The sequence below is a fragment of the Oryzias melastigma genome, linkage group LG18 (genome assembly GCF_002922805.2).
Source record: "Oryzias melastigma strain HK-1 linkage group LG18, ASM292280v2, whole genome shotgun sequence".
Classification (NCBI taxonomy): domain Eukaryota; kingdom Metazoa; phylum Chordata; class Actinopteri; order Beloniformes; family Adrianichthyidae; genus Oryzias; species Oryzias melastigma.
In genome coordinates, this window is record NC_050529.1 from 12,867,755 (window position 1) to 12,893,074 (window position 25,320).

Below are 25,320 nucleotides of genomic sequence, written 5' to 3' on the forward strand. Positions count from 1 at the left end.
AAAACTGGTTGGGGGAGGGGAAGAATTTGCACGTACGCACACATGCACATTGATGAAACTGCAAACGACACGAGGGGTCACAGACTGAAGTGAGGATGGAGATGAGGAGGGAGCAGACACTTTGAGGAGTCATCACTGAAGAGGAGAAAAAACAGGTTCAGGTGGGAGGGGAGGAGGAGAATGAAGGAAGGCAGAAAAGAAGGAAAAAAGATGAGGAAGTAGGACAGTTGGGAAGTAGAAGTTGAATGGAAGTGAGGAAAGGAGGAACAGAAAGGAGCAGGAAGTGGGGGGTGAAGAAGGGAGGGGTGCAAACAAGAGAGATCATGGAGGAGATGGAGATGAGTGGATGGAGGAAAGAGGAGGTGGGGGGAGAGGAAACAGTAGAGAAGCTGGACTTTAAAGGGTCACAGGATGTTTATAGGTACACCCCAAAATTCTGCACCCCCAAAATAAAAAGTATTTCCTTAAATAGATAATCAAACTACTCTGGAGTATTTATCTGTGCTGCTTCACATACCCACACGAATGATTCAACCCAGTCTTCCAACAAACATACATCAGTACAAGTCTGGTCTGGACAGCCTGCCTCTGCACAGAGATGCACAGCTGACAAATCCCTCCGCCAACACACTGGAAAGTAGACCCCAGTTCATAGGATTTTTATGGAAGGAAGAAAAATATTCAACAACTATTTATTATATATAGCATAAGTACACCCACCGCCATTTTTAAATAAACTGTAAAATACTTTCAAAGTAATTGTTAAAAAATATTTAAATACAGTTCATTAATGTACGTTTATTTTCCCTCGTAAAGTTATAATGACATTACAGAGGAAGAGATTTAAAACAAAAGAGCAGGTAAAGTTGAAGAGTTCGTGAGTACTATTTTTTTGTCAATCCAAACGGTTGGCTGGAAGAGGCGGAGCGGATGTCCACCTCACTCTGTTGCGGGTGTTGTCCGCCCCCCACGCACACACTCAACGCCTTCCATCCCCTCCTCGCGGGCAGCAGCAGTTCACTTCATTGTAGCGCGCGAGCCTCTCCAATTAGGCGAGAATTGGGCAGTTTTAGATGCGAAGTGTGCCCCGCGGCCCGCCGGGGGAGGACCCAGAACCGCCAACAAGAGGCTCGGACAAGTTCTGAGTGCGAGGAAGCCCGGGGGGAGACGCGAAACGCAGGTACGGTGTGACTCAGTTACTCGACTTCTAACTAGTAACGTTACAAATGTAACGCGAGGGGACTACTAGCCGCAAGCTAGCTAACGATAGCATCCCAACGAGCAAGTGGAGGGGTGGGGGGCTTCAATTGCACTTTGACGAGGGAGGGGGGCAGATTTATGGCCCAATGTATTCCTTTAAGAGTCGGTCAATACTTTAAGTGTTCAAAAGGAGGCAAAAAGTTAAGTTAAAATAATAAAAAACTTTAAAAAATAATTAAAAAACAATACAGCTGCTGTAGTTCTCATACTTAGCAGCGAGGGGAAAACAAAAGGGCTCGAGCTCCACTAATGTTAAAATATGGGATTTTAGTAAAATATATATATAATTGAGCCTTAATAAGTAAGTATAAGGAAATAAACAATTTGAGTTTTATTGTTTGTGGACTGAAGAGGGGATATGTAGAGAAATTGGGATTTTCAAAATAAAGTTGTTGGCTTTATTTGAACATGTTAGCCCTCAGATGGAGGTCTGGATGCTCTTCTGTTCAAGGCTCTCCCGGAAACTCACTGAAAGTGAACTAATAGTTGACGGATCTACCTTTAACCACGGCAGGATCTGCTCAAACTGTTATCTGCGGTCGTTTCCCAGCTTCCGGTCGGTGAAGTTGGACGGGGCAGCTGCTGTAATCCCGGGGCCACCTGGAGCAGCGACAGACAAAAGACCCCCAGAGAGCCTCCCGCACTTGTGCGGTCTGCTTGTTTGGATTGGCAGATGTGATTTTTTTTTTTAACTTGTGGATTGGGAACACAGCGGCTCCCTCCGCCTGCCTATAGAAAAAGAACGTTATTTTTTAGGATAAAAAAAGGAATAAGTGAAGGAAACTGTGCGAATGTGTCGCACAACTTGCTTTGTTCTAGTTCAAGTTGAGGAGGCTGGAGGACGGATGAAGGTCCGGATCCTCTCCTGCATCTCAAATCCTCACCATGTTTTCAGATGTTTTAACCAAAACATCCATCTTCCCGATTTTACTTTTGGTTTCACTGTTTTTTAAATTATCCATTAAAAATAAATAGGAAAAGTTACAAATCATTCCAAAAATGTGCTTTTTAAGACATTTATTTTAATATATTTTCAGCTAAAACAATAATACTAACATTTTAGTAAATTATTAAGCTATTTACAATTAAATTATTTAAATGAAATTAATACATATTAATAACAAATTTAAATAATAAAGCATCTGAATGGGTCCATTTGGTGAGCTTAATCCAGTTTGGAATTGCCTCTTCAAGCTACTGCCGATCTATGTAGCCACAAGGGGGTCCCAGGTTGGGGTCTCTCCCTGTAACGGTCCCCAGCCCAGATAAAATACAGGGTAGCGCCTGGAAGGGCATCCAGTGTAAAAATCTCTGCCAAATCAAATCAGTGAAAGCTGATTCACTGTGCTAAAAGGTTGACAAGAAAAATAATAAACTAATAATACTTTTGTAAAAGAAAAAAAAATCCTTCTACAGTAGGTACATTTATAAAAATTATAGTTTTAATAAATGGACACATTTTCTTTGACAAAATATCTTCAATATTTTGTCTTATTTAGAAAAAATAGATAAACTTCTTTTAGGATGTTAGTAGTTTATTTGGTTTTGTATTAATTATTGTTGCAGCTTTTGCATTAACTAACCTCCTTTAAAGTCCCACTCTGATCATCTTTTATCAATTTCAAAATGCGTTCTTTCATTTTTATACTGCTTCTAGGCAAAATTTTAAAAAAATTGTAATTTTCTTGTTCATAGTTTTTGCAGACCTCCAGTAGTTCAATAGAAAGTCACTTCTCAATTGTGTGGACTATTAGTGTGGAGTCAGCCCGCCTCCACTGTTTGTCATCTGTTTACATGCTCTCCCACTAGCTTACAGCATCTCACACCTCAATCTAACATCAACGGTGGAATGAAAATGGCAAGCAATATCGGAGCTATCCAGCTGCACAATTTTGAGCCAGATGCTAGCTCAGACGAGGACGTTCATGGATCTATTTGTCTGCAAGTGGATGCATTAGAATAGAGTCCAGCAGGGAGCTTGTGGCCTGCTCAGTGTATTTTGTACTAAACAAATAGGATCTTTTTTAAATGCCTTATTTTCATCTGCTCCTGATTCACAAGGATTTTAAAAAAGAAATACCCAGAAATGCAATTTTAAGTTTAATCTTCCTAATATATGACCTTTATCATCAGAAAACTGTCCAAAGAACATTTTAAAACTATAATTTCCATTGGTGTAGGTCTTTAACTTTCCTACTTAAGTGTTTGTTGCTATGTCAACCTAAAATTCTTTTAGTTCTGAAGTGTTCTTTTAGATGATCACCTCCTAATAAGTATTTAATTGTTTTAAAGGTCGTATTTGAATACTTAATGAAGTTACTGTGCAATAATAATAATGTCAGGACTAGTGACAGCGGGTGAATTCCTCTCATTTTGGTGCTCGGATTCTCGCTCGCACTCAAAGTTTACAAGGTTTTCCAAACGCGTACAGAGCTGGAGGGGCGCGGGCTGCAGCCCCACCTGCACAAATATGACCCTCATGGAAAAAGTCTGCAGAAGAATGTTCTCACCATAACACTCCGTGTTGGAGGTTTGCACTCGCCTATTTAAACAAGCCTTGTCTGCATGTGCTGTGGATGAAGGGGGAAGATTGAGATTAATATTCCAGTCCTTTTGTTTTGAGTAAAGACGGAGAAGATTTCATTAATAAAATTGTTAAGACACATAATTTATTTGATTAGAGGAAAACCTGAATGGGTGTTTAGAGTGGGATCTATTGGAGAGGCAACTTGTTAACATGTGAAGGTCACCCAGGGCCTCGAATAGCAGATCACATCAATAAATGTATAGGACACATTTACATTTAGGCATAAACGATTTACTAAAGAACTTAATAAAAAAAAAAGTGAACTCAGAACTAATGAAGGAGCAATCAGTAGACCGTATAGTTACTTTGTAATGTTTAAGATGCTTCCACTGGAGAGTGGATGAGTACCTATTGGTGTCTTGTCTTGGGATCATTTCATAATAGTATGTGAAAAATGAATTTTCATCCTCCAAAGATTTAATTATTATTATATTTTTGCTGCAGTCATGCCCTCAGTGATGGAGCGCTCAGGCGCAGGGGTCCTGTCCAGGAGCAGAGCCAAAACCGTTACCAACGGCAACAGCCAACCACACTCTGAGGAAGAGAGCAGCGATGAAGAGCACGCTCATGGTAGATGCACAAGTTTGTTTTTTCCCTCTCTGCCACAGATGTTGTGGTTTGTTTGTTTGTTTTTTTTTTTTAAATGAGATCCAACTGGTACAGAATTATCTTTTCAGCTGCATCAGGGACGCTGCAGCAGCTCTTCTGTCGCCCCCTCCTCCAGCATCTTCCCACCCCTCTTCCTCCTTGGTATTCTCATCTCTGCTGCCCACATGTTCTTTCCTTTCCACCGTTCCCTCTCTTCATCTCCCAGCAGCACGTTTTCTCCCAAAACTGTCCTGTATTTTAAAAGTTTCCATCTTCCTTCCTCCTGTTGTCTCCTCCTTGGCTCCGTCTACTCTCCTCATACACCTGCTCGCAGTCCTCATTTGCTCCGTGTTTCTCCATCTTCTCACTCCTTCCATCACCCTCCCATCTCCTCTGTCTCCTGCTAGCTTCAGCACAGTACTTATTACTCAGTGTCTGCCATCAGCTGCCATCTTTGGCTCCATCTGTGCAAATGAAAACGATGGAAATGTGGTTTCTTACTAATCGTTTGATGGTAAAAGTGGAGCAGAATCATATCATGCTGGAATCAGTTCAGCACAAGAACGATTTGATTAATCACTGAGTTTAAAGTGATAAAAAATTAGCTTCAATTCACCAGAAGAAGCTGTTGGTGTGGGATGTGTGTTGGGTTTTATTTACTTTTAAAATAGCAATTTTTAATTACTTACTTATTTAATTATGTAAAGCAGTTTAGCAGGAACAGGGCTGTACAAGTTGATCGTGAATCTACAGATCTCAAACATATTCACTAAACTTAGCTTCTTTATTGGTGCTTGTCAGGTGTTTATGAATTAAATCTTGTGTTTAGCTTCATGTTAATTATTAATACATCTTTTCAGCAAGTCAATCCAAATTACTAAAATAAATTAAGCAAGAACTGCTATAAAAACATTAAAACTTCAACTGCAGCTGCTAAAACTTTGCAAGGCTAATAAAAATGTTGTAATGATTTAAGTACATTATTGTTACGCTGGTTTTAACCACTAAACACTCCTATCCAATCGTAACTTATTTGATTTTAATGACTGATGTCATTTTATGTATTAGTTGCAAATATTTTATTTTATTTTTTTATGAATGGTGAATTGACCTAACAGCACTTAAATTTAGTTGAATTTGTGACAATAGCAAATAAAGTATCTATCTAATATTACATTTAATTTAGTCGCAAGGTTTTCTTGGCTTGTAACAGTTTAAACCTGTAGTTAGAGCTATAATCTGTGTTGATCAGTTTGTTTTTTGATAACTACATTTAAGCCTCACATGTTCCATTCCTGATTCAAGTTCAGCAGCAATTTAAAATTTAATAAAAGTGGAAAGCCTGAATGGACTTTTGGCTCATAAATGTCTTAAGTTGTAGAGAAAAAGGGGTGATTATTTCACAGCTTTATTTTGTAGGTTCGATATAAAATCTCCATTTCATATCTGAAGTTTTGTTCCAATTCTTTCATCACTTTAAGACATTTTTCTTCTTATTATTTAAAAGTAAAGTGTTAAAACAAAGCCTCCTGACTCGTTTCATAAAAACTCATCTTTCCTTGTTTCCCACAGACAGCATGATCCGAGTGGGAGGAGACTACCAGGCTCAGATCCCAGAGTTCAAACCAGGTGAGCTGAGGGGACAGTCAGCACTAAAGTTAGATAGAGAAGGAGAAAGGAATGAGTTCAAGGAAATCTGTTGAAGGAAAAATGACAGGAACTTTTTATCACATATTCATCTAATTTGATCCGTTTAATTCAGAATAACTGTCTGATTCTCTTTAGAATTGTTTTTAATAAATGTGTATTTAAGCACATGAACGTGAACATTTTAAGTACAGTAGAGGAGATCCACATGTTGTCTGTAGCTAAGCCAGGATTTGTTTGGAGTCAAACGTTCGTCTGTCGTCAGCAGACACTCCATCTGGCTGCAGCGAGAAGGACCAGAGGAGCATGCTGGTCTGGTGTCCCAACAGTCAGCTCTCTGACACAATGTGTAAGATCCACACACACTCTGAGCTCTGCACGGACCCAACGACAGCAGCTAAGCCCTGTTTTCTTTGTCTGCTGTTGTTCCAGTGGACGAGTACATCCTCATGGCTAAAGAGAAGCACGGATACAACATGGAGCAGGCATGAAGCTGCAGAACATTCTGGAATTGTCATCTAGAAGGACTCAAAGTGTCCTGACGCCGTTGTTTTTTTTTTCCCTTCCAGGCTCTGGGCATGTTGTTATGGCACAAACACGACGTGGAGCGCTCACTGGCCGACCTGGCCAACTTTACACCCTTCCCAGACGAGTGGACGATCGAGGATAAAGTTCTGTTCGAGCAGGCCTTCAGCTTCCACGGCAAGAGCTTCCACCGCATCCAGCAGATGGTGCGAAGCCGAAGGAAACGCCTCGTGTACTGCTCACAGGGGAAATACTGACAGAGATGGTTTGTGTGCAGCTTCCTGACAAGCTGATATCCAGCCTGGTGAAGTACTACTACAGCTGGAAGAAGACCAGGACCAGAACTTCAGTGATGGACCGACAGGCCCGAAGACTGCTCAACAAGAGAGAGAAAGATGACAGGTTTCAAATGTTAAGAAACGTTCTTATCCTCACTAATAATACAAGCATTTCATCAATATTTTCTATTTTTTAACTCTAAGCTGGTTTGGAGCATTTTAGGTGGAGTTACAGTTTGTACAGGAGTGTGTAATCCTGATTTCTCTCGTCTGTTCAGTAATGATGAGGTGGAGGAAGGAGAGCCAGGCAGCGACAGCGACTTTGATGTCGAGGCAAAGAAAGAGGTGAGAGGTTGATCCTCTTAAACACGTTAAAGATTTACTCCAACCATATTTTTTCATTCAGTAAAATCATTCCTAGTCATCTTTTGATTATGATTGTGCAGTTTTTAGCCAAAAGCAAAAAGTCGTTTTTTTAAAGACATAATTTTTAATGAGAAGTATCTCATTAAAAATGCAACTCTGGGTTGAGGGCGGGACTGTTGGCTCGGAGCAACTCCGCCCCCTGCCCGAAAAAGAGGATATTCATTGGAGTGAGTTTTTAAAGTCCCACTCCGATCATCTTTTGATCTAGTTTTAAAAGGGTTCTCAGTGGTTTTTTCATTAAGATTGTTGTTTTTAGCCAAAATTGAAAAAAAAAACCTGTCGTTTTCTATGACATAGTTTCTGCAGAGCGGCAGGAGTTCATTAGAAATTCACGTCTCAGTTGTGGGTGGAACTGTTACATGTGTGACAGTAGGACTCGGTTGATAAAATCAACTAATCGATCTGAGCTTCATAGATCAATAATCGATCCATAAAGGTAGAGATCGATCTAATGCATAAAGCTAAAGTCTGTTAGCTTGATGCTAACATATTATGGGATTTCCCATAGGACGGCTAATGCTAACGCTTGGTCAACCTAAACATACATTGCTGAATAAATGAACATCTTTATATACTCACAGGCATGAATTTTCCAAACTCTTTTAATGAAACATTTTTTAAAGTAACCATTTGTGGTCTAAAACACAGTTTTTCTCATACTTTCTTCTTCTTCTTCTGGAATAAGGTGTAATGCTTTAGCTCGATCGCCACCTAGTGGCCAAACTAAATCGCCCTCCAAGAGAGGCAGAACAATTGTTGGAGCTCCTCTTGTGAGTAGAAAATACAAAACTCAGCTTAATTTTCATTAAATATCCTCCATCATCAGAAAAATGTAAAAAAACAAAACACTATTTTCATTGGAGTTGGTCTTTAACAAAGCAAGTTCCCTCTTGATTCGTCACTAGCAGAACGTGAGACCTTTCCTCTGGTTGGTCCTCACAGGCGCTGAAGCAGAACCCCAGCAGCACCAGCTCAGACAAACCCGTTCCCAGCCGCTCAGGACCCATCAAGAAGGAGAGCGTGGGAGCTCAGTACAGACACCACCCGCTCAGGTCGCGCCGCAGGCCGCCTAAAGGCATGCACCTGGACCAAGCGGACATCATGGCGCTGTCGGCCTCTCAGGACGCGGGCGCGGTGACTGTCCGGCAGCTGGACACTCACCTGGTTTCTCTTAAGAGACAGGTACGTCTCTCACCACAACGTGGTCTGTACTGCCATCTTCTGACCACACATCCAACAATCAGAGAGACTTAAGCATTCTTGAATTCTGGGATGTGGATAGATAAGATAACGAGGAAAACTCTTCTCCTCTAGGTTCAGTCCATCAAACAGACCAACAGCAGTCTGAAACAGAGTTTAGCTGAAGGCCTGGACTCCTGCAAACCAGCTGAGGTGACTTTTTAAGGATTCTCCTGTCATCTTTATCTCCTCCTCACATGTATCCCTCCTCACCCATCACTCCGCTTCTCTCCATTCTTCTCGTTTCCTTTGGCCTCCTTTCAGTCCGTGCCTAAGATGAACTCTCGCTGGACCACAGAGGAGCAGCTGCTGGCGGTTCAAGGTGAGTCACTCAGGTCCCGTCATCACCCTCAGGAAGTATCTGCTTTTCTCCTGGATTATTGCTTCAAACGAAACTGCAAAAAATGCCTGAATATGTTTAAGATTTTGATCTTTCACTTAAATAAAAAAAAAATAGTGACAGCAGTTTCTTAAGGACTAAGTCCAATGTTTTTTTAACATGTTCTTGAGGCATTTTGATCACGATGGAGGACATGTATAAGGAAAATTTGATTCTAAAGAACATTTCTGAGTATTTCTTTATTCAAATTGATCTGAATCATAAGTAGATTAAAAATATTAGTTTGAAAAAAACTGTATTGCAAACCACAAGCTCTCTGTCCCATTCCGATGAATCCACTTATAGACGACCAGATCCGTGAATCTGTTGTTTTCCTCCTTGAAAAGTCTTAAATGTAATTGAACTAAAATAATGCCTTATGAAACATGAAATCGTCTCAAATTCTTGGTTCAAAGGTTCTAAAATCTTTTTATGGTCAATCTGATGTGACTTCCTGTCTGTTGGTAAAAGAATAAAACATTTCGGGGATATGCCGTCATTAACGGGTCATAAATCTAAGTAATTAGCTGATGCAGGACAATTGGAAAATGCAAATTCCTGAAAAAATGGTTTGAAAATAGGAATTACTTATTGTAGTTAAATCTAGTTGGGTTACAGGGGTAGGTCACTCCTGCATGCACCAAGAAACAGGGGACTTTGGCTCTTTATTTCATTTTCTTTGAACATAAGTTCTTAAATTGGATTTTAAGTGTTCCTAAAAGGGTCTTACAATGCTTAAATTTAACTTACATAAATCTGTGAACACCCTGTGTGCGGCTAGATAGCTCCTATATTGCTCAAGGTTTTTGTTGGCCCTAATATTAGGTTATAAGCTAGAGGGAGGGTGTGTAAACAGAGAGCTCTCAGCAACAGGGAGGGGAAGAGGGGGCGGGCTGCTGAAAGTACCGTCCACAACTGAATTTGCTGCCGAAACTATGTCCTAGAAAGCAACAAGTTTCTAGGTTTGATCTAAAAACGGCATAAACATAATTAAAGACGTCTAGGAAGGATTTAATACAGATCCAAAGGTGATCGCACTTCAAAAGCTCGGCGCAGCTGCAGACGGCGTTGGTGCGTCGGCTGTGGGAGTGAAGCAGGTCAGACCTGGTTGGGAGCAGGTGCTCCCAGATGTAGGTCAACTGTAGATGTGAGGGCGCCTTCAGGGAAAGCACATCATCATCATCATCATCTGTCTGTCTTCATTCTAGCTATTCGTCGCTATGGGAAAGACTTCACCGCCATCGCTGAAGTGATCGGCACCAAGACAGCAGCTCAGGTCAGGCTTTTTCCTTCTGCTTCTCTTCAAGGCAGCACCGGATTTTCAGGCTCTTCTTCTCTTCTTCAGGTGAGTTCCTTCTTCGTGAGCTACCGGCGCCGCTTCAACCTCGACGAGGTGCTGAGGGAGTGGGCGGCCGAGCAGGTGGCCACCAACCGAGACCAGAGAGACCCGAGGAGGAGCGTGGAGGAGATGTCGGCAGATGGAGCGTCAGAAGAACATGAGGTGAGAAGATTTTTCTCGGATTCTCTTTTTAAAGCGCAGGTGTGTAAACGTCTTTGCGTTTTCTCCCTTCAGGTAAAGATGGAGGACTCTCCTGCAGACTCCTCCAGCAGCTCCTCTCCCCCCTCTGCCACTCAGACCACCTCCTCCCTCTCCCAGCCCCCTCCCCTGCTGCGCCCGGCTCCTCCAACAGGACCCCCGAGTCTCCTCCGCCAGCCGCCGCCCCTTCAGACGCGACCGCTCCAGAGCAGAGCGCCACACAACCACCCTCCTCCTCCGCTCATCCGGCCTGCAGTCACCTCCTCCTCCAGCCTCAGGGGTTCCCCTCCCAGCTCCTCGTCTTCCTCCGCCGCCACGCAGATGCCCCCCTCGCTGGTGGGGCTCAAAGTGGAGCAGCCCAGCTCCCACTGACACGCTCAGAGGAGGACAGCAGGAGAAAGGGACCTGTGGCTCTCAACCATGATCTCCTCAGAATCCCACGCTCCACCTCTCAGCGCCCCCTGCTGTCCGCACCAACACCTACCTCCACAACACCAGGCTCGTGCACACCACCCTCAAGAGGAACTTGACCCGTGCACACCTCCATCTTTATACCAAAAGACACCAAACTGACCAGTTTCATCTCCATGGAGATCTGTAGTTTCACCGGTACGAAGATTCAGGATTTGAACCTCAAGTTCATGGTTCAAACCCGTGGAAGGGCTGCATTGATATGTGGAGGGAGGATTCTAGCTGTCCTGTCTGTGAAAACTGTAGCTAGATGGTTAGTGAGTGTAGTTTAGGTTCCTAATTATTGACTGAGCACTCGAGAGAAGGAAAATAACTTAAACTATTTCCAGTTTACTTCAAACGGAGGGAAAATTTGACCTCCCACATTCTTTAAAAAAAGCACAAAAAGTTGTTGGGCTTAAAAGAAAAAAAAGTTTACAATTCTGGTCAACTTCCTGGTTGTTTAGACACTGGAAAACACGTTAGAGCGCTTCAGATCATGTGTTCATGAGGACAAAGAGATACACTTTCTGCTGGAATCATTCAGCTTCTGACTAAAACTTTACTGTAAAAATGTTTTTCTGTTTTTATAACTTGACCAAAAATGTCGTTTTCATTTCATTTGTGACAGTAGTCCCACACTGAATGACTGATGTCACCTTCTGACAGCCTTTTCTCACATTTCTGTTTGGTTTGAGAGAACACTGTGGAAACAGGACGCTTTGTGTTACGACTTTAAATAAACACATGACCAAATAGTTGTTCCAGCGAGTCCGTTACTCACATTAAGGTTTTTTTTTTTATCCATTTTCACCACTCACAATAAGATATCATTTACGAGTGTTTACTATTTAAAAAATAAAACATGTAAAAGTTCCCTTTGATATCACCAATAATGAGTAAGAAGTAAAATTGACAGCGACGTCTCATTCTCCTCAGGACTGCCACGATTAGTCGATGACTAATCGACTAATCGTCTTTATTTTTAATGAACAAATAGCTTAAACACTTAGATGGTTAAAATGTATGTTTTACATCCAGTCCACGAATGATCCAATTAGTCGACTAATCGCAAAATAATCTGTGATTAGTCGATTATTAAAATAATGGTTTGTGACAATTTTTTTTTTTTTTATATCTAAATTAGCCAAAAATAGCATGTTGCTAAAATATAAGCTAATTTCAAACCTCCCTAAAAACCTAGCGGTTGCTGAACATTTTAAAGCTGAAAGTATGTAGAAGTTCACAAGTTTTTGAAGGATTAGAGCAGTTTCTCATGGGGGATATTTTGCTCAATATTTCAAAAACTATGAAGTTTACCAAAAATACAAGCAGCAATGTCATAAACGTTTTGATATAAAGATTGCTGAAATTATTAAAAGTGTGATCGAGTTTTTACGTACCAAAAAAATACAATCATTATTATTGTGAGCAGTGTAATTAGACAAAACACAAAATAAATGCTTTTGTTTCAGCTTTCTAACCCAGTCATTGAAAATCCATGTGAATGAACTGGATCATTAAAATTCAGCAGGAGAAAAATATTTGAACCCTTTGGAATTATTTGGTTTTATGGAAAAACTGGACACACGATTGAATTCAATGAAAACACAAATTGGTGTGATTTAAGCAGACAATGTTTTTTTCTCCATTGTTGCAATTTAGATTTAAACAAATGAAGGTACTCCCAAAGGTTTCCTGCAACGTATCAAAGTGTAGTTTTTTCTCCACAGATCACTAAACATAACAGCTTTCAGAGTCAGACTATCATTATATCATTGTTTTTATTACTATCATCGTAATTTTTCATCGTTTTGTTTTTGCACAAAAAAAAGAAACAAATACATTTTTTTTTAAAGGAGTTGATCACCCCTCCCAACCCCCAAAAAACCCACCACTACAGTTACAGTATGCTCAACACATTTAAAATCATTGTAAATTACAGCAATGTAAAACGAAATAATGTCAAATAAAATCAACCCTGAAAGAGATAATATAACAGCAACAGCCAGAATAATAAATCGAATCCAATACCCAGCACCTTAATACAATGATCCAACTTCTGACAGATTCCAAAATTAAAGGAAAAAGGTGTCATCGTGAAAAGAAAGCGTGACGTCAGGACCTTTCCGAGAGAAACGGTTGCGTTTCTGGACCAAACAAGGCTTTTTCCTCCAGGAAAATAAAATAAAAAAAATAGACGAGTGAGCTGGAGGAATCATCACCGACCATCCTGCGACTCGGAAGAAGGGGAGGAGGGTTGTGCGTGGAAGTTAAATGCGTTAAAGGTGCATTACACCAAAAAAAAAAAAAAGGCAGCAATGAAACCGTCCACCGGAAAATCCGATTCTATACAAACCTCCAGCCGCAAAAATATATATTATGAAATCAAAAGTAGAGATCCTGGTCGTCAGTTTCTCCAGTGATCTTACATTATTCACTCACACACACTGTTACAACACCTTTCTGTGTTTTCTCTTTGGGAACGTGTAAAAGAGTACAGCGGGAGGGTTGATATGAAGGCAGGAGGCCAAAAAAAAAAAAAAACAGTACAAATAAATCATTTCATGTGCTGACAAGAAAAAACAAACTCCAAATTTTAATTCTTCAAAGAAAGGCAACATAAAATTCTTCAACAATCTGGTCCATGAAGTGTCCTCCCCTCCATGGGTTCAAATATCTTGTTCCAGTGCACAACTCTTAAAACAAAATAAAGGTAAAAGAATAAAAAAAAGAGCGCAGGATCGACGGCCAACTTAAAGGAAATAAAAAAAAGAGGAGTGAGGAGGTGAGAAGATTGGGTTTATTTGTGCTGAGGAAGCAGTGGGGAGGATGAGGAGGGAGCTTTATCCGTCCAAATGTGTCCTGGCTCAGCGGGAGTCCGTTTTGAATCAGAATTCCTTAACAAATACCAGCAAAATAAGGCTTCAAAGACACTTTTTTTCCCCCTCAAGAGTTCATCTGCTCACTTCATCAAACCCCCATGTTCACCTCCCAGAGACCTGTGCAGAGAAACTGAATAAATAGGAGGAAATGACAGGAGTGGTTAAGAGTGGGACTTGAAAAGAAGAACAGAAAGGGTTGGGCATGCAGCAGAGTGGAACGTCTAAGTAGAAGGTGACAGAAAAAAACCCCGAAAGGGAAGAGAGAAGACCTCGGTCTGTACTTCACGATTCAGAAGAGCTCCGAGTGTCAGAGTGCGGGGCACAAACGCTTCCTCGTCCTCCTTCAAACTCTACTAAACACCAACAGAGTCGTTTTATTTTGATTTTAGTCGACCTTCTGACCTCCACCTTTATTGTTCCCTCGTTCTCGCTCTCCACGCCCTCGGCTCTCCTCTGCCGGCCGCACTCACAGTTTGAGCTCGTTGGCGATCTTTGAGGCGATGTTCTTGAAGGCAATCGAGGAGCCCGAGATGCGCTTGAAGCGCACGCCGTTGAGGGAGAGGCGCGGCAGCTTGCACACCTCCATCTCCCACTGCACGAAGTTGTGCGGGTCGCTGGACGTGCACAGCAGCATGTAGCGCTCGCGCTCGTCGTAGTCGCAGTTGTTGGAGTCCAGCACTTTGCGGATCTCGCGCATCATCTCTGAGGGCTCCATGGACGAAGTGGTCTTCATGGACCAGGTGAAGCGCAGCGAGCGCGGCTTCGCCGAGTCCTTCTGGCTGGCGTTGGCAGGAGGGGTACCTGTACCACCTGAGGGGAATAAGGAGGCGGAGTCACAGGAATGACGTGAAGAATGCCGCATTAATGTTCCCTGAACTGTCAGTTCATCCAATTACTGATGAACATGTAAAAGTCAAACTTTTGAGTGACCTAAATAACAGAGAAGCACAGTGGTGGGACAATCATGGTTTGGGGTTGTTTTGCTGCAAAGTGACATTTGCAGAAGCTTAACACATTCAAGAGGCTTTATATTATCTGTAAATTATCACAAGACAACGCTTATGCTAAATTTAGGCTAAAATATGCTTTGTGTAAAGTATTTGGTCAAGAAAGTATTGTGTAAAATAAGTACTGTGTAAAGTAAGTTTTGTATATAGTAAGTTTTGTCTAAACTATGTATTGTCTACAGAAGCTATTATGTTAAGTATCGGATAAGTATTGTTTCAGGTACATGTTTTAAGTATTGTGTAAGGTGAGTCTTAAGTCAAGTAAATATTGTTTAAAGGAAGTACTGGGTAGACTTTGTTTAAGGTAAATTGGTAAAGTAAGTTTTGCATAAAGTAAGTTTTGTTTAAAATAAGTATCGAGTAAAGTTCGTTTTCTTTATAGTACGTTTTATTTAAACCAAGTATTGTGTACAGTAAGTATTGCTTAAAATGAGTTTTGTGTAAAGTAAGTGTTGTGTTAAGTATCGTCAAAGGATTGCTTCAGGTAGATTTGCTGTGAAGTGTTGAGTAAAGTATTCTATAAAGTTCTGGGTAGGTATTGTTTAATGTAAATTTTGTAAGTACCATGTAAAGTAAGTTTGTGTAAAGTAGTGGATAAGTGTTGCTTCAGATAAATGTTTTGTTAAGTATTGTGTGAGGTAAGTATTGAGTAAAGTAAGTATTTCTTAAATTAAGTATTGGGTTGGTATTTTTTTTAAGGTAAATTTTGTGTGAATTAGTTATTGTGCAAGTATAGTATTGGATAAGTTTTGTTAAATATTGTATGTAAGGCAAGTATCAAGCAAGATAAATTTTGTGTAACGTTTTGTTTAAAGTAAATATTGTGAAACAAGTACTCTGTGAAGTATTGTGCAAAGTAACTATTGTTTAAGGTAAATTTTGTGCAAAGAAAATACTGTGTAAAGTATTGGATAAGTATTGCTTCAGGTAAATTTTTGTTAAGTATTGTGTAAGGTAAGTATTAAGTAAAGTATTACTTAGATTAAGTATTGGGTAGGTACTGCTTAAGGTACATTTTGTGTCAAGTAAGTTTTGTGTAAAGCAGGTATTGTGCAAAAGTATTAGACAAGTATTGCTTCAGTTAAATTTTGTGTTAAATGTTGTGTTAGGTAAATATTAAGTTAATTTTGTGTCAATTATTTTTAGAGTAAAATACATTTTGTGTAACATAAGTTATTGCTTAAAATAAATATTGTAAAAATTTCGATAATATTTAAATATATAGTATATTTTGTGTAAAATAACTTTGATGTTAAGTACTGTGTAAAATACGTTTCACACAGTTTATTGGACACACCTGTGTTTCCAGATCCAGGCGAGGAGTTGTTCTCATCGTTGTTGGAAGAGGAGGAGAAGCCGCCGGCGGAGGTCTTCTCAGACTTGTTTACAGTACTGGTCAGCACAGACCTGGACAGATCCACCAGGACGGGGGGGTCAGGAGGGAGGGGGTGAGGAATAAGGGGTGAGCACAGACAGAAAAGGAGGATAGTGTGAGAATCCAGCAGTATTTTACAAAAAAAAGAGTTTAAAAATAAAAAGGAGGAATGGAGAGGAGGGGGTTGAGAGTAAGAGCGAAATGGTGAGGCTGTGAAAATGAGGACGAAAACTTGGAAGCACCCCCCCTGTTGGTTTGTGTGCACCCCTCAGAGCCCAGCGGGTCTCTGGGAGGCACGCAAACGCACATTCAGGTGCTTCGGTTCTGATTTCCCCACACACACACATCATGCAGGTCACCCCCCCACAACCCCAGTCAATCTCTGCAAAGCTAACTCCTGAAGCCCGATTAGTCGAATCATCGTCACCATCACCAACCGAGGTCCCAGCTCAGCCCCCCTCTCCCATCATTCACAGCAAGCTCGGATCATCTATTGGCGTGCCCGGGTCTACTGATTCGGCAGGCAAATGTCTACAGTCTGCGGGGAGATGGAAGAGCCGTTTGGTGTCTCACCTGCTCCCCTCATCCCGACCCTCTCCCTCATAAGGACTCCTCGGAAAAAATCAACACAAGTTTAGTCTTTGGTTTTTAGCGCTGGGTTAACATTTGGGGCTGACAGTCCAGCTGCTCGCCACGCTCTGGAGTTTCAGTCCAACCACAAACCGGGAGGACGGCTGTGTCGACACGCAAGCGCAGGGAGCGCCTGGTTCAAGCGAGAATGCAGAACTACTGAGAGGCGATGGAGAAAAGACATTTGATCCCTTAACTAAAGTTTGTTCCTAGAGGCTTCTAAACAGTAGAGTGCTCAGTTTTCTGTAAATATTCGCATTTTTTGATGTACATTTAGATTTACATCATCAGTGGATGCACATGCTACAGTCTGACACTGACAATTAGTTTTATCAAATTAAAATTATGAGTGGAGTAAACCATCAACATTTTAAATATAACAAATTACAGAACTTTTGTTAATTAATCCAACGCTTTTTTCAATGTAAAGCAGAGAATTTGGTGGTTATCTGTCCATCAAAAGACCACACCCCTAATTTAAACTCGGCATAAAAATGAAATAAAATTGCACACAAAGCAGTGTTGCTAAACATGCTTTTTAATTGAAGTAAATGAGACCCGAACTGCTTGTGTAACTGACCTGGATCCATTCAAACAGGAAGTTAAAGTGTTGATACTTCTCTATGCTCTTTATGTTGTTCCTCTCTTTAAATCTTATTTTAAACTGTGGTTAGGTGTGTCAAATACTTCAAATTTGAGAAAAAATACACGGAAAACGTAGGTTTGGGTTGTGGATGGACTGAAACAGAACAGAGAGCGTGGAGAGGGCCGGCTCTGTGGCGGAAGAAGGTTAAACGATTTGGTAATTCCCAGCATTAACCAACCGTCATTAGTAACACTGGACCTACATTAGAGAGTTTAAATAAAACACACACAAACTCCCCCTGTGGACAAAATGTTAACTGCAGCTTTGATAACGAATGTACAAACAAACTGGTAACAGCAAACGAAACACACACAGAAAGGAAATCAGACGACAAATGAAGACAAAACATGCGACAGGAGGACAGTGACATGACAAATGCAACAGTTTGTGGTCTCGAGTTCTTTTAAAATGTTCATATTTGGTGAATGTTTGACCAAAAACACCAGAAAAGTACCAAAAATTTAGTAACATGGAAAGAATCCACCTGGTTTAGTAAAAATAGTCTTTTTATTAGTTTTTTTTTTTCTTAAAGATGATGATTTTAACATGTTTTTGTGGCATTTTTCTTATAATTGAGGACACACTGAAGTCATAACATGATGTTTGGATTCTTAGTGCATTAAAATCCAACCTTTGAGTAAAAGCTATACCAGCTCAAACCACCAGGTGGAGCAATGATCCGCAGAAAGAAGGAACATTGTTCAACCTGCTGATCCCTCAGTGTTTGTGAGAAGTCCGAAACATTTTTTTTGGACAAATCCAATTACTGACTGGTGTGTGTGAGCCACATGTAGCAGAACATGGAGCACTTGTGCGTTCGTGAGTGACAGTGACCACAGAGACGGGGTGTTCCAGCCAGAGGAGTTTAAAGCCATCCAGGTCTGCTGCTGCTGCTGTTAGAGAGCCAGAGCCAGAGCACAGAGATGAATGAGGAGAAGAGTGCAGCTTCCAGGAAACAAACAAAAGGTGCAGCCTGAGAAACACTGCAGCCCCGTCCCTTCTGGGTCCTCTCCTCTCCTCTGTCCTATTATAACTACAGCAGGAAGGGGGGCGGTTCTTCAAGTCGATAGATTGAAATCTATCAAAAGAAAGTTTCGGACTGGAGGAAGTCCTCGTTATTGCGGCTCCACGGATGAGATGAGCGATGGTTTTGGAGGGATTAGCTCGGATGAAGGTTAGCAGCACTAAACTAAACTCAGCAGAGTTGAGCTACGTGCACACCGGTCATGTGACGCACTTTAACAGTCGATACTTATTCCGATATACGACATAATTCCAGTAGGGCACAAACTGCAATTATTAATAATCAAATTTAAACCGTTAAACTAAGGACTCTAATTCTAAGTCTCTAATTGGTCAAAGCATGTTTGGAACGCCGTAGAAACTTGAGTGGGAGCCCAAACGACGCATTCACACAGACTTTTCATTAAAAGTGTCATCTTGAACGCGTGTTAGCGACGGCGGTGTGAACGTAGCTTCCCACTGACTGGTCTGATCGTTGTGCTGATTTCATTCCAATCGGGTTTTCCGGGACCTACATGTGAGGAGCTACGGGGGGAGCAGAGCTTCCTACCTGGATCACGGACAACAAGGGAGGAGAGAAACTGTGGGGATGAATGGAGGAGGCACGAAGAGGAGGCTGTTATTCTGCACAACGATGGAGGGGGTGAGTTCGGTGAGAATGATGTTAGTAGAAAAAAATATTTTTTTTTTGGTAAAATAAAAAGGCCAAAACACGGCTTTAAAAAATAATAAAAAAAAGGGCCAAACCACAGAAAAAAAGGAGGCACAAAAGGAAAACGTTGACAAAAAAGTTGCACGAAACACCAAAAAAAAGGGGGAAGAATATATATATATATATGTAGATATATATAAAGAAAAGAATAGACGTGTATATAAATCAAGGGGTTATATTTAACGTCAGGTATGTTGCCTACCTTCTTGGAAACCTGAACGAGAGATTTCTACAAAAACAAAAGAGGGATAAAGAAAGAAAGAGAAAAAAAACGTATGTATAAACGCACGTATTGATACTTTCGGTCAAAGACAAGCCGCTTGCAGAGCAGCAAACTTATAAAATAAAAAAACAAATAAAATCCTGGCTCACTCTGGAGTGAAGCAGCAAGCACAAACAACATTAATGACTAAAACAGACAGACAGAATATCAGTGCGACAGACGTCCACGTTTTGCATGTAAGGGGTGGAGGGGGGGGTGTTACTGGTAAAGATGCATGAACAAATGTTGTTAAAGAACAGTTTTAGAGGGAATGAACTGGACCCCTCCCTCCCCCGGATGAAACTAAATATCACACAAACCCCCCTGGCGTGGAGGACTCCACACGCCGATCGGGAGAACGTCTCAGCTTTACCGAATCCTAAAGGCGCTCACTTTGGTTTCATTCTTGCACAGAGTTACGCCTGCATGTGTGTGTGTCCCCATGAGCAGTATTTATAGTTAAGCGGAAAGTGATATCTCCGGTGTAACCATGGATACTGTCGCCACGGAGCTACACTATCTGTGCGTGGGAGGCTGGGGAGAGTGGCTGTTCCTGTTCATACACCTTTCACACACACACACACTTCTATATCCCTAGGAGGGGGCGGAGCTTGATTAAATAACATTAACTCCTTAACTATTTTAGCGCCTTTATGTGAGCCTAAAGTTCTGAGTCTCCAACAGTGTGTTTGAGTTGAAGTTTGTTATTGAGAGAGTAAAAGGCAAACACTTCACATCAGGAAGAACTTATTTTTACACTTACTAAACCAAAAAAAATGATTTTATTTAAACATTGGCCAAATGAGATTAACTTTCATAGTAGATTTACTTTTAAATGTTGAATAAAATCATTTAGAAAAGGTGAAAAAAGCTCCTAAACTATATGGAAAATCCCTCAAATCTCAGTCGGTTAACCTCCAGGTTTGCTGAAATCTAGAGAGGGATTTAACCACAGTTCCCAAGAAAAAATCAGAAGGTGATTTAACGTTTAAAGGTTTATGCTCTTCACTTCTCTCATTTATCACGGTTGCTTTTTTTCTGTCCTTTTGGAGCCAAGTTTCTGGTTCCTTATGTGTTCTTTCCGTTCTCATGTCTACCTGGAATTTCAAGTTCCACCACTCTGCTCATTTCCTGTCATCTCCACTTAGCAGTTTATGCTAAATCTTACTTAGTCCACAATAACAAACATTTTTATTTGTCTTTTTTTTTTCATTATTTGTTACCTAAAGTCATATGAACTTATTAGCAATTAGAAAACAAACAAAAAATAAACAATTTCCTGTTTAGATTTTCAAAATAAAAGCCTTCTTGCAACATATTTTGCATCTCTTACCATTTTTTAAGTTAATTGAAACTGTTATTTTAAAAAATCTTATAAAGCTTAGCTGGAAAAATGCAATCCACAAATTTGGATTAACAAGTCAAACAGTTAGACATCGTGTGTTACCACGTTCAAATTTAACTTTGATTGATGTCCCGTTTGCCAAAAAACTATTTTTGTTTACTTCTCCGCCATATAAAAGTCTACCTAAACCAGATTTGCTTTCACTGAGTGAAGCTGGAGAGCTCCAACCTGCAGTGAGAACCTCAAATCCAAACTAGGACAGACGTGGAACCACAACCAAAATTACCCCCCAGTCACCAGGGCTCCATGCTAAATTACAGAGGAGGCTCAGCGGCTCCATCTTTATTCGCTTCTCTTTTAGCAGAGCTGGAGATCAGCGATAGGTGATCTTCGAAGGAGCTATTAGACCAGAAATGACTGCTTTATATTTAACCTGTGTTGAAAGTAAACCTGCTTTTAGCTGAGCGTCCTCTTTTCTTCTTCCTGTTTGGTACTTCCTAAAACTTCTAGCGCTCCGCTTTTCCGGCTACTCACTTGCGTACAAACTTGGATGTGAACTTGCTGAAGATCCCGGTGGCGCCGTGCGTCCTGCGGGCCTGGCTGTTACCGTGCGACAGAGACGGGGAGGCCGGGCCGCCGGTGTAGGTGGAGCCCTGCTGGTCCCGGGCGCCCCGCTGCTGGCCGGCGTGGAACGTGCTGCGGACCCCGCCTCTGGAGAAGTTGGTTCGGTCCGACACGGCCGCGCTGCTGATGTTGTGGGCAGACGGGGAGGCGACGGGCGCCCGCTGCGACGCCCCACTGCAGCGGAAGGCAAAAGCGGAGGGACGGATGGTAAAGGAGAGGCGACAGAGGAGGAGGAAGTTGCAAAGATATGGGGTGTGAACATTTTTGAAGGATTAAATAAAAATGGAGGTGTGATGAGAACAGTTTGAAGAGGAGACGCAAATGAAGAACAGGGAGAGGAAAAAGAAAGGAGCACAAAAAAAAAGTTAAACACTGAATCATCGTTTCTCTTTTTAACAATAGAAGGACATACAACTTCTTTCAAATCTGTTCAGTTTCTTCTGGTTTCTGTCCTGTTTAAGCTCTCAAAGCTCAAACCGTCACAGAAAAAAATGGAATATATTCTGTACAGGCAGGAGATACGGCAGAGGAAATTGACAAGGCTCCAGCCAATCAGAACGCACTATTAAAACAAGGCTGTAGATCTGTACAAAAGTAAGGTGAACCGCAATTTAGTGAGGGAACACTGTAGTAACATACAAATATCATGCATTAAACTACTTTAACCTCTTCTGTTTCCTTTAAAAATAAATGCTGAACATCTCAAAAATACTCCCCAACTTGATGTAAACGCAGTCCGTGCACAAAAAGGTGATTAAGAACCAGACGAGGGACAAAGACGGCTAATATTAGTGAGGAAAAATTAGACTTTTTTTGACCTGAAAGGAATGACTGTACGTCTACATCTATATGGGAAAAGCTCAAACTTGTTCCTTCACTTTCAACCAGTTAGTATGGAGAAGGTGTGGTGAAAGACTGAGATGCAGCTGCAGATTATTTAACACAAAACTCTTGTCTTCTTCAGTTTGAATTATTATTTACATGATTACAAAATTTGAAAGTCTGGGTCAACAAGGAAGGGCTTTTGTTGCACTAATTATTAATACTATTACCTACTGTATTTTTAAAGAAAAGTATTTTTTTTCCAGTTTCTCCTCATCATTTCTTCATGTGATATTTCCCCTTTTATATTTCTCGTTGGTTGTTTCTTTAAATTGTGGAGTTTCAACAGCTTCTTTACCAACTTATTCAGAAATAAACCCGACTCATTCATGGTTTCTGATACTAGCTGATGGGAGTTTAGGGCAAAGTTCAGGAGCTGAGAAAAGGTGCGCAGTCATCACTCAGGCGGGGGAAAGTCCAGATGTCGCTGAGGTGATACCTTGGCTCCGGCGCTCCCAACCAGGATCTGAACAGCCCCAGATCTCTGCTGAACGACGCATGCAACAGAACGAGACTTGAACATGGAGCAGACAAAAGCACACAGAGCCGGAGGGCCACTTTCAGTCCATCACAGGAGCAGTCTGGAGAGTATGTTTAGGCCTTTTTCTAGGTTGAAAACGTTCAGACTAGTGACTTGGTTACTGAAATGGGCGTGCTGAAGTCTCCTCTCTGCTTAGTGGTTGTTGCATGTCCACTGACTAGTAAAGATGTATTTTATAAGAAGTAAAGCTGAACAAGCATGGCTGACATTCTTCACAGCATACTTGTGCTTTTGATACTCATCTTTTTCTGCTTTCATACAACAAAATGAGCTTAGATCTTAGCTCAAGTCATATATATTCCAAAGAACTGAGATTTTTAGATAAATAAACAAAAAAAAAAATCCAAGCCAGATGATAATTCAGTCAAGAAGTGGACCACACACAGTTTATCAGTGGTTTTGCAGATCCTCTCTGACCATTTTTCCTCTTAATGTACAGGAAACGGCCGACCAGAGATACAGTAGACCGAACAGAAAAACTTGGTTATCTTCTTCTGAAGTGCTAGACTCCTCAGTTATGGTTCAACGCGCAAACGTGCCTTCGGAATGTGGCTGATTGACCAAAAAACAAGTCGAGTCAACATTTCAGGTGCTCACTTTCTCAACTCTACTATTTAGTTCCCAGCTGTTGCTGGGTAACACATAAGTAGAGATGTATGGTAAGTATTAGCTCAACAGTCAGACATGTACACAAAAGTGAAACTTGGCAAAACAGGTTTGAGTTCTTACTTCCTGGTTGTGAAACGTCAAGGAGGAGGTTCACACAGGAGTTTTACAATGGAGATATATCGTTTTTTTATATGAAGACACACAAACCAAAGTGTGTCGTTCAGTTTAAGAACAAAAAAAAAACAAAAAAGACTGTATATGTGAACTGGACCGAGCGAGCGTGGTTAAAATGGCTTACTTCTGGTTCCAACCAAATTAAGTCAACTGAGTTAACACAACGTCAGTAAGCAGTGATTGGTTTATGTCTATGTTTCTTTGGCAACCAATCAGGAGTGAGGTTGTTGGACCATACAACTACCACTTGAAAGTGGGTTTGGTGAGAATTTTTCAAACATTTGAAACATTTGACATAAGACCACACAATTTTATCGAGGCATCTGATTGGTCAGTTTTTAACGAAAGAAAAAAAAATATTTAAAAATTAGTATTAGCAACAACAAGCTTAAAAAGGGAGCAGAGCAAAAATAGCTATTCTGACAAATAGAATAACTGAGTAATAACTTGTTTCTCTTTAGAGGTCTATGTGACTTCCTGTTTGGAACGTGAGAGGGAGGAGTCACTCAGTCCAGTTCTCTATATACAGTCAATGTGTGTTCATAACCAACAAGGAAAAACCTGTAAACTGTTGTACAAATAAAAACATGATACCAGTAAACTGAATCTTTTTAGGTAGAAAAGTGCTAATTTCATAGATTATAAATATTTTTTCTGAATTTTTTTTGTATTTTATAAAGAAAAAAAATCAACTTTTAGGCTGACAATCTAGCAGTTGATTGTTTCCATGGTTCTATCTTCATGTCTCTGTTTGTGTGTCTTGGAGAAGCACAGAGTGAGACTTGCCTGGGCCGTGGTGCGTGCAGGTCAGAGGGGCATGGATGGTTGGAGGAGGACAAGGACTTGTAGTGGCGGGGACGCGAGGAGGAGGAGGAGGAGAGGACGGCAGCAGCTGAGGCAGTGGAGGCTCGGGAGCCCGGAGTGTTTAGGCTGGGTAGGGGAGGGGATGGGGAGGAGGAGGAGGAGGAGGAGCCCCCCGCCCGACACCATTCAGACAAAACACACCGACACGGGACAGACACGTTCATACACACACGCACACGGAGTGGGCGGGGTTTGTGTGAGGGTGGGCAGGGAGGTGAGGTGGAGTATGGTTAGAAGCAGCACTTTTCAAACACAGTCCATGATAAGGAAGAGAGGAGGAGGAGGAGGACAGAAAAAACACATGCTATCACTGAACAAAGAGAAGGTCTTTGTCATCTTTGTAACTTCATAAATAAAAAAAATTAAAAACTGATTATAGGTAAATACAAAGATTCAACAAAGACCAACTCCATCACAATTTTCTAGTAACATGAGACAAATTTTACACACAAAAACCACATTTTATTTTGGACAAAGTCATTCAAGAATGTGCAAAGCGACAACTTTCTCCTGCATTTCGACCACTTTTCTGTTGTGAACAACACAGAATTTGATTTTAAAGACCCACTCTGGTGAAAATTGTGGACATATATAAAGAAAATTGAGCTTTAAATTGCATTTCTGAATATCTCTTGTCTGAATCAAGCAAAAAAAGAAAAAAAAAACAGCATTTGGAAAAATATTGTATTTGTGACATTAAAAATAGAGGTGAATTTCTATTGAATTACTGAAACTATGTCCGACAAAACAACAAGGTTTTTGGATTTGGGCTTAAAACAGCATAATTATAATGAAAAAAAACTACTGGGAATGCTTTGAAAATAG

The 25,320-nt window shown here is 40.9% G+C and overlaps 2 protein-coding genes across 3 annotated transcripts in view; one reads left to right on the top strand and one right to left on the bottom strand.

Moving 5' to 3' along the window:
• The first annotated feature begins 900 nt into the window (after positions 1-900).
• On the top strand, positions 901-11,677 carry rcor2 (REST corepressor 2). Of its 2 annotated transcripts, none has more exons than XM_024288408.2 (14): positions 901-1,180; positions 4,292-4,417; positions 6,008-6,064; positions 6,348-6,431; positions 6,515-6,567; positions 6,652-6,813; positions 6,885-7,009; positions 7,164-7,230; positions 8,254-8,493; positions 8,626-8,703; positions 8,815-8,872; positions 10,138-10,205; positions 10,275-10,430; positions 10,503-11,677. In XM_024288408.2, exons 1-14 carry the CDS (start codon positions 931-933, stop codon positions 10,836-10,838), a joined length of 1,860 nt encoding a protein of 619 aa, XP_024144176.1. In that variant the 5' UTR covers positions 901-930; the 3' UTR covers positions 10,839-11,677. The 2 variants fall into 2 exon arrangements, with proteins under 2 accessions (XP_024144176.1, XP_024144177.1); XM_024288409.2 differs by having other exon boundaries at positions 6,351-6,431.
• A 1,004-nt stretch (positions 11,678-12,681) lies between these two features.
• mark2b (MAP/microtubule affinity-regulating kinase 2b) overlaps positions 12,682-25,320 on the bottom strand; it is a gene marked incomplete in the record, with an annotated part of 43,145 nt that continues 30,506 nt past the window's right edge. The window contains 6 exon segments of the mRNA XM_024288165.2: positions 12,682-14,611; positions 16,106-16,215; positions 16,757-16,795; positions 19,397-19,423; positions 21,336-21,599; positions 24,418-24,561. Coding sequence (XP_024143933.1) covers positions 14,268-14,611; positions 16,106-16,215; positions 16,757-16,795; positions 19,397-19,423; positions 21,336-21,599; positions 24,418-24,561 — 928 coding nt within the window.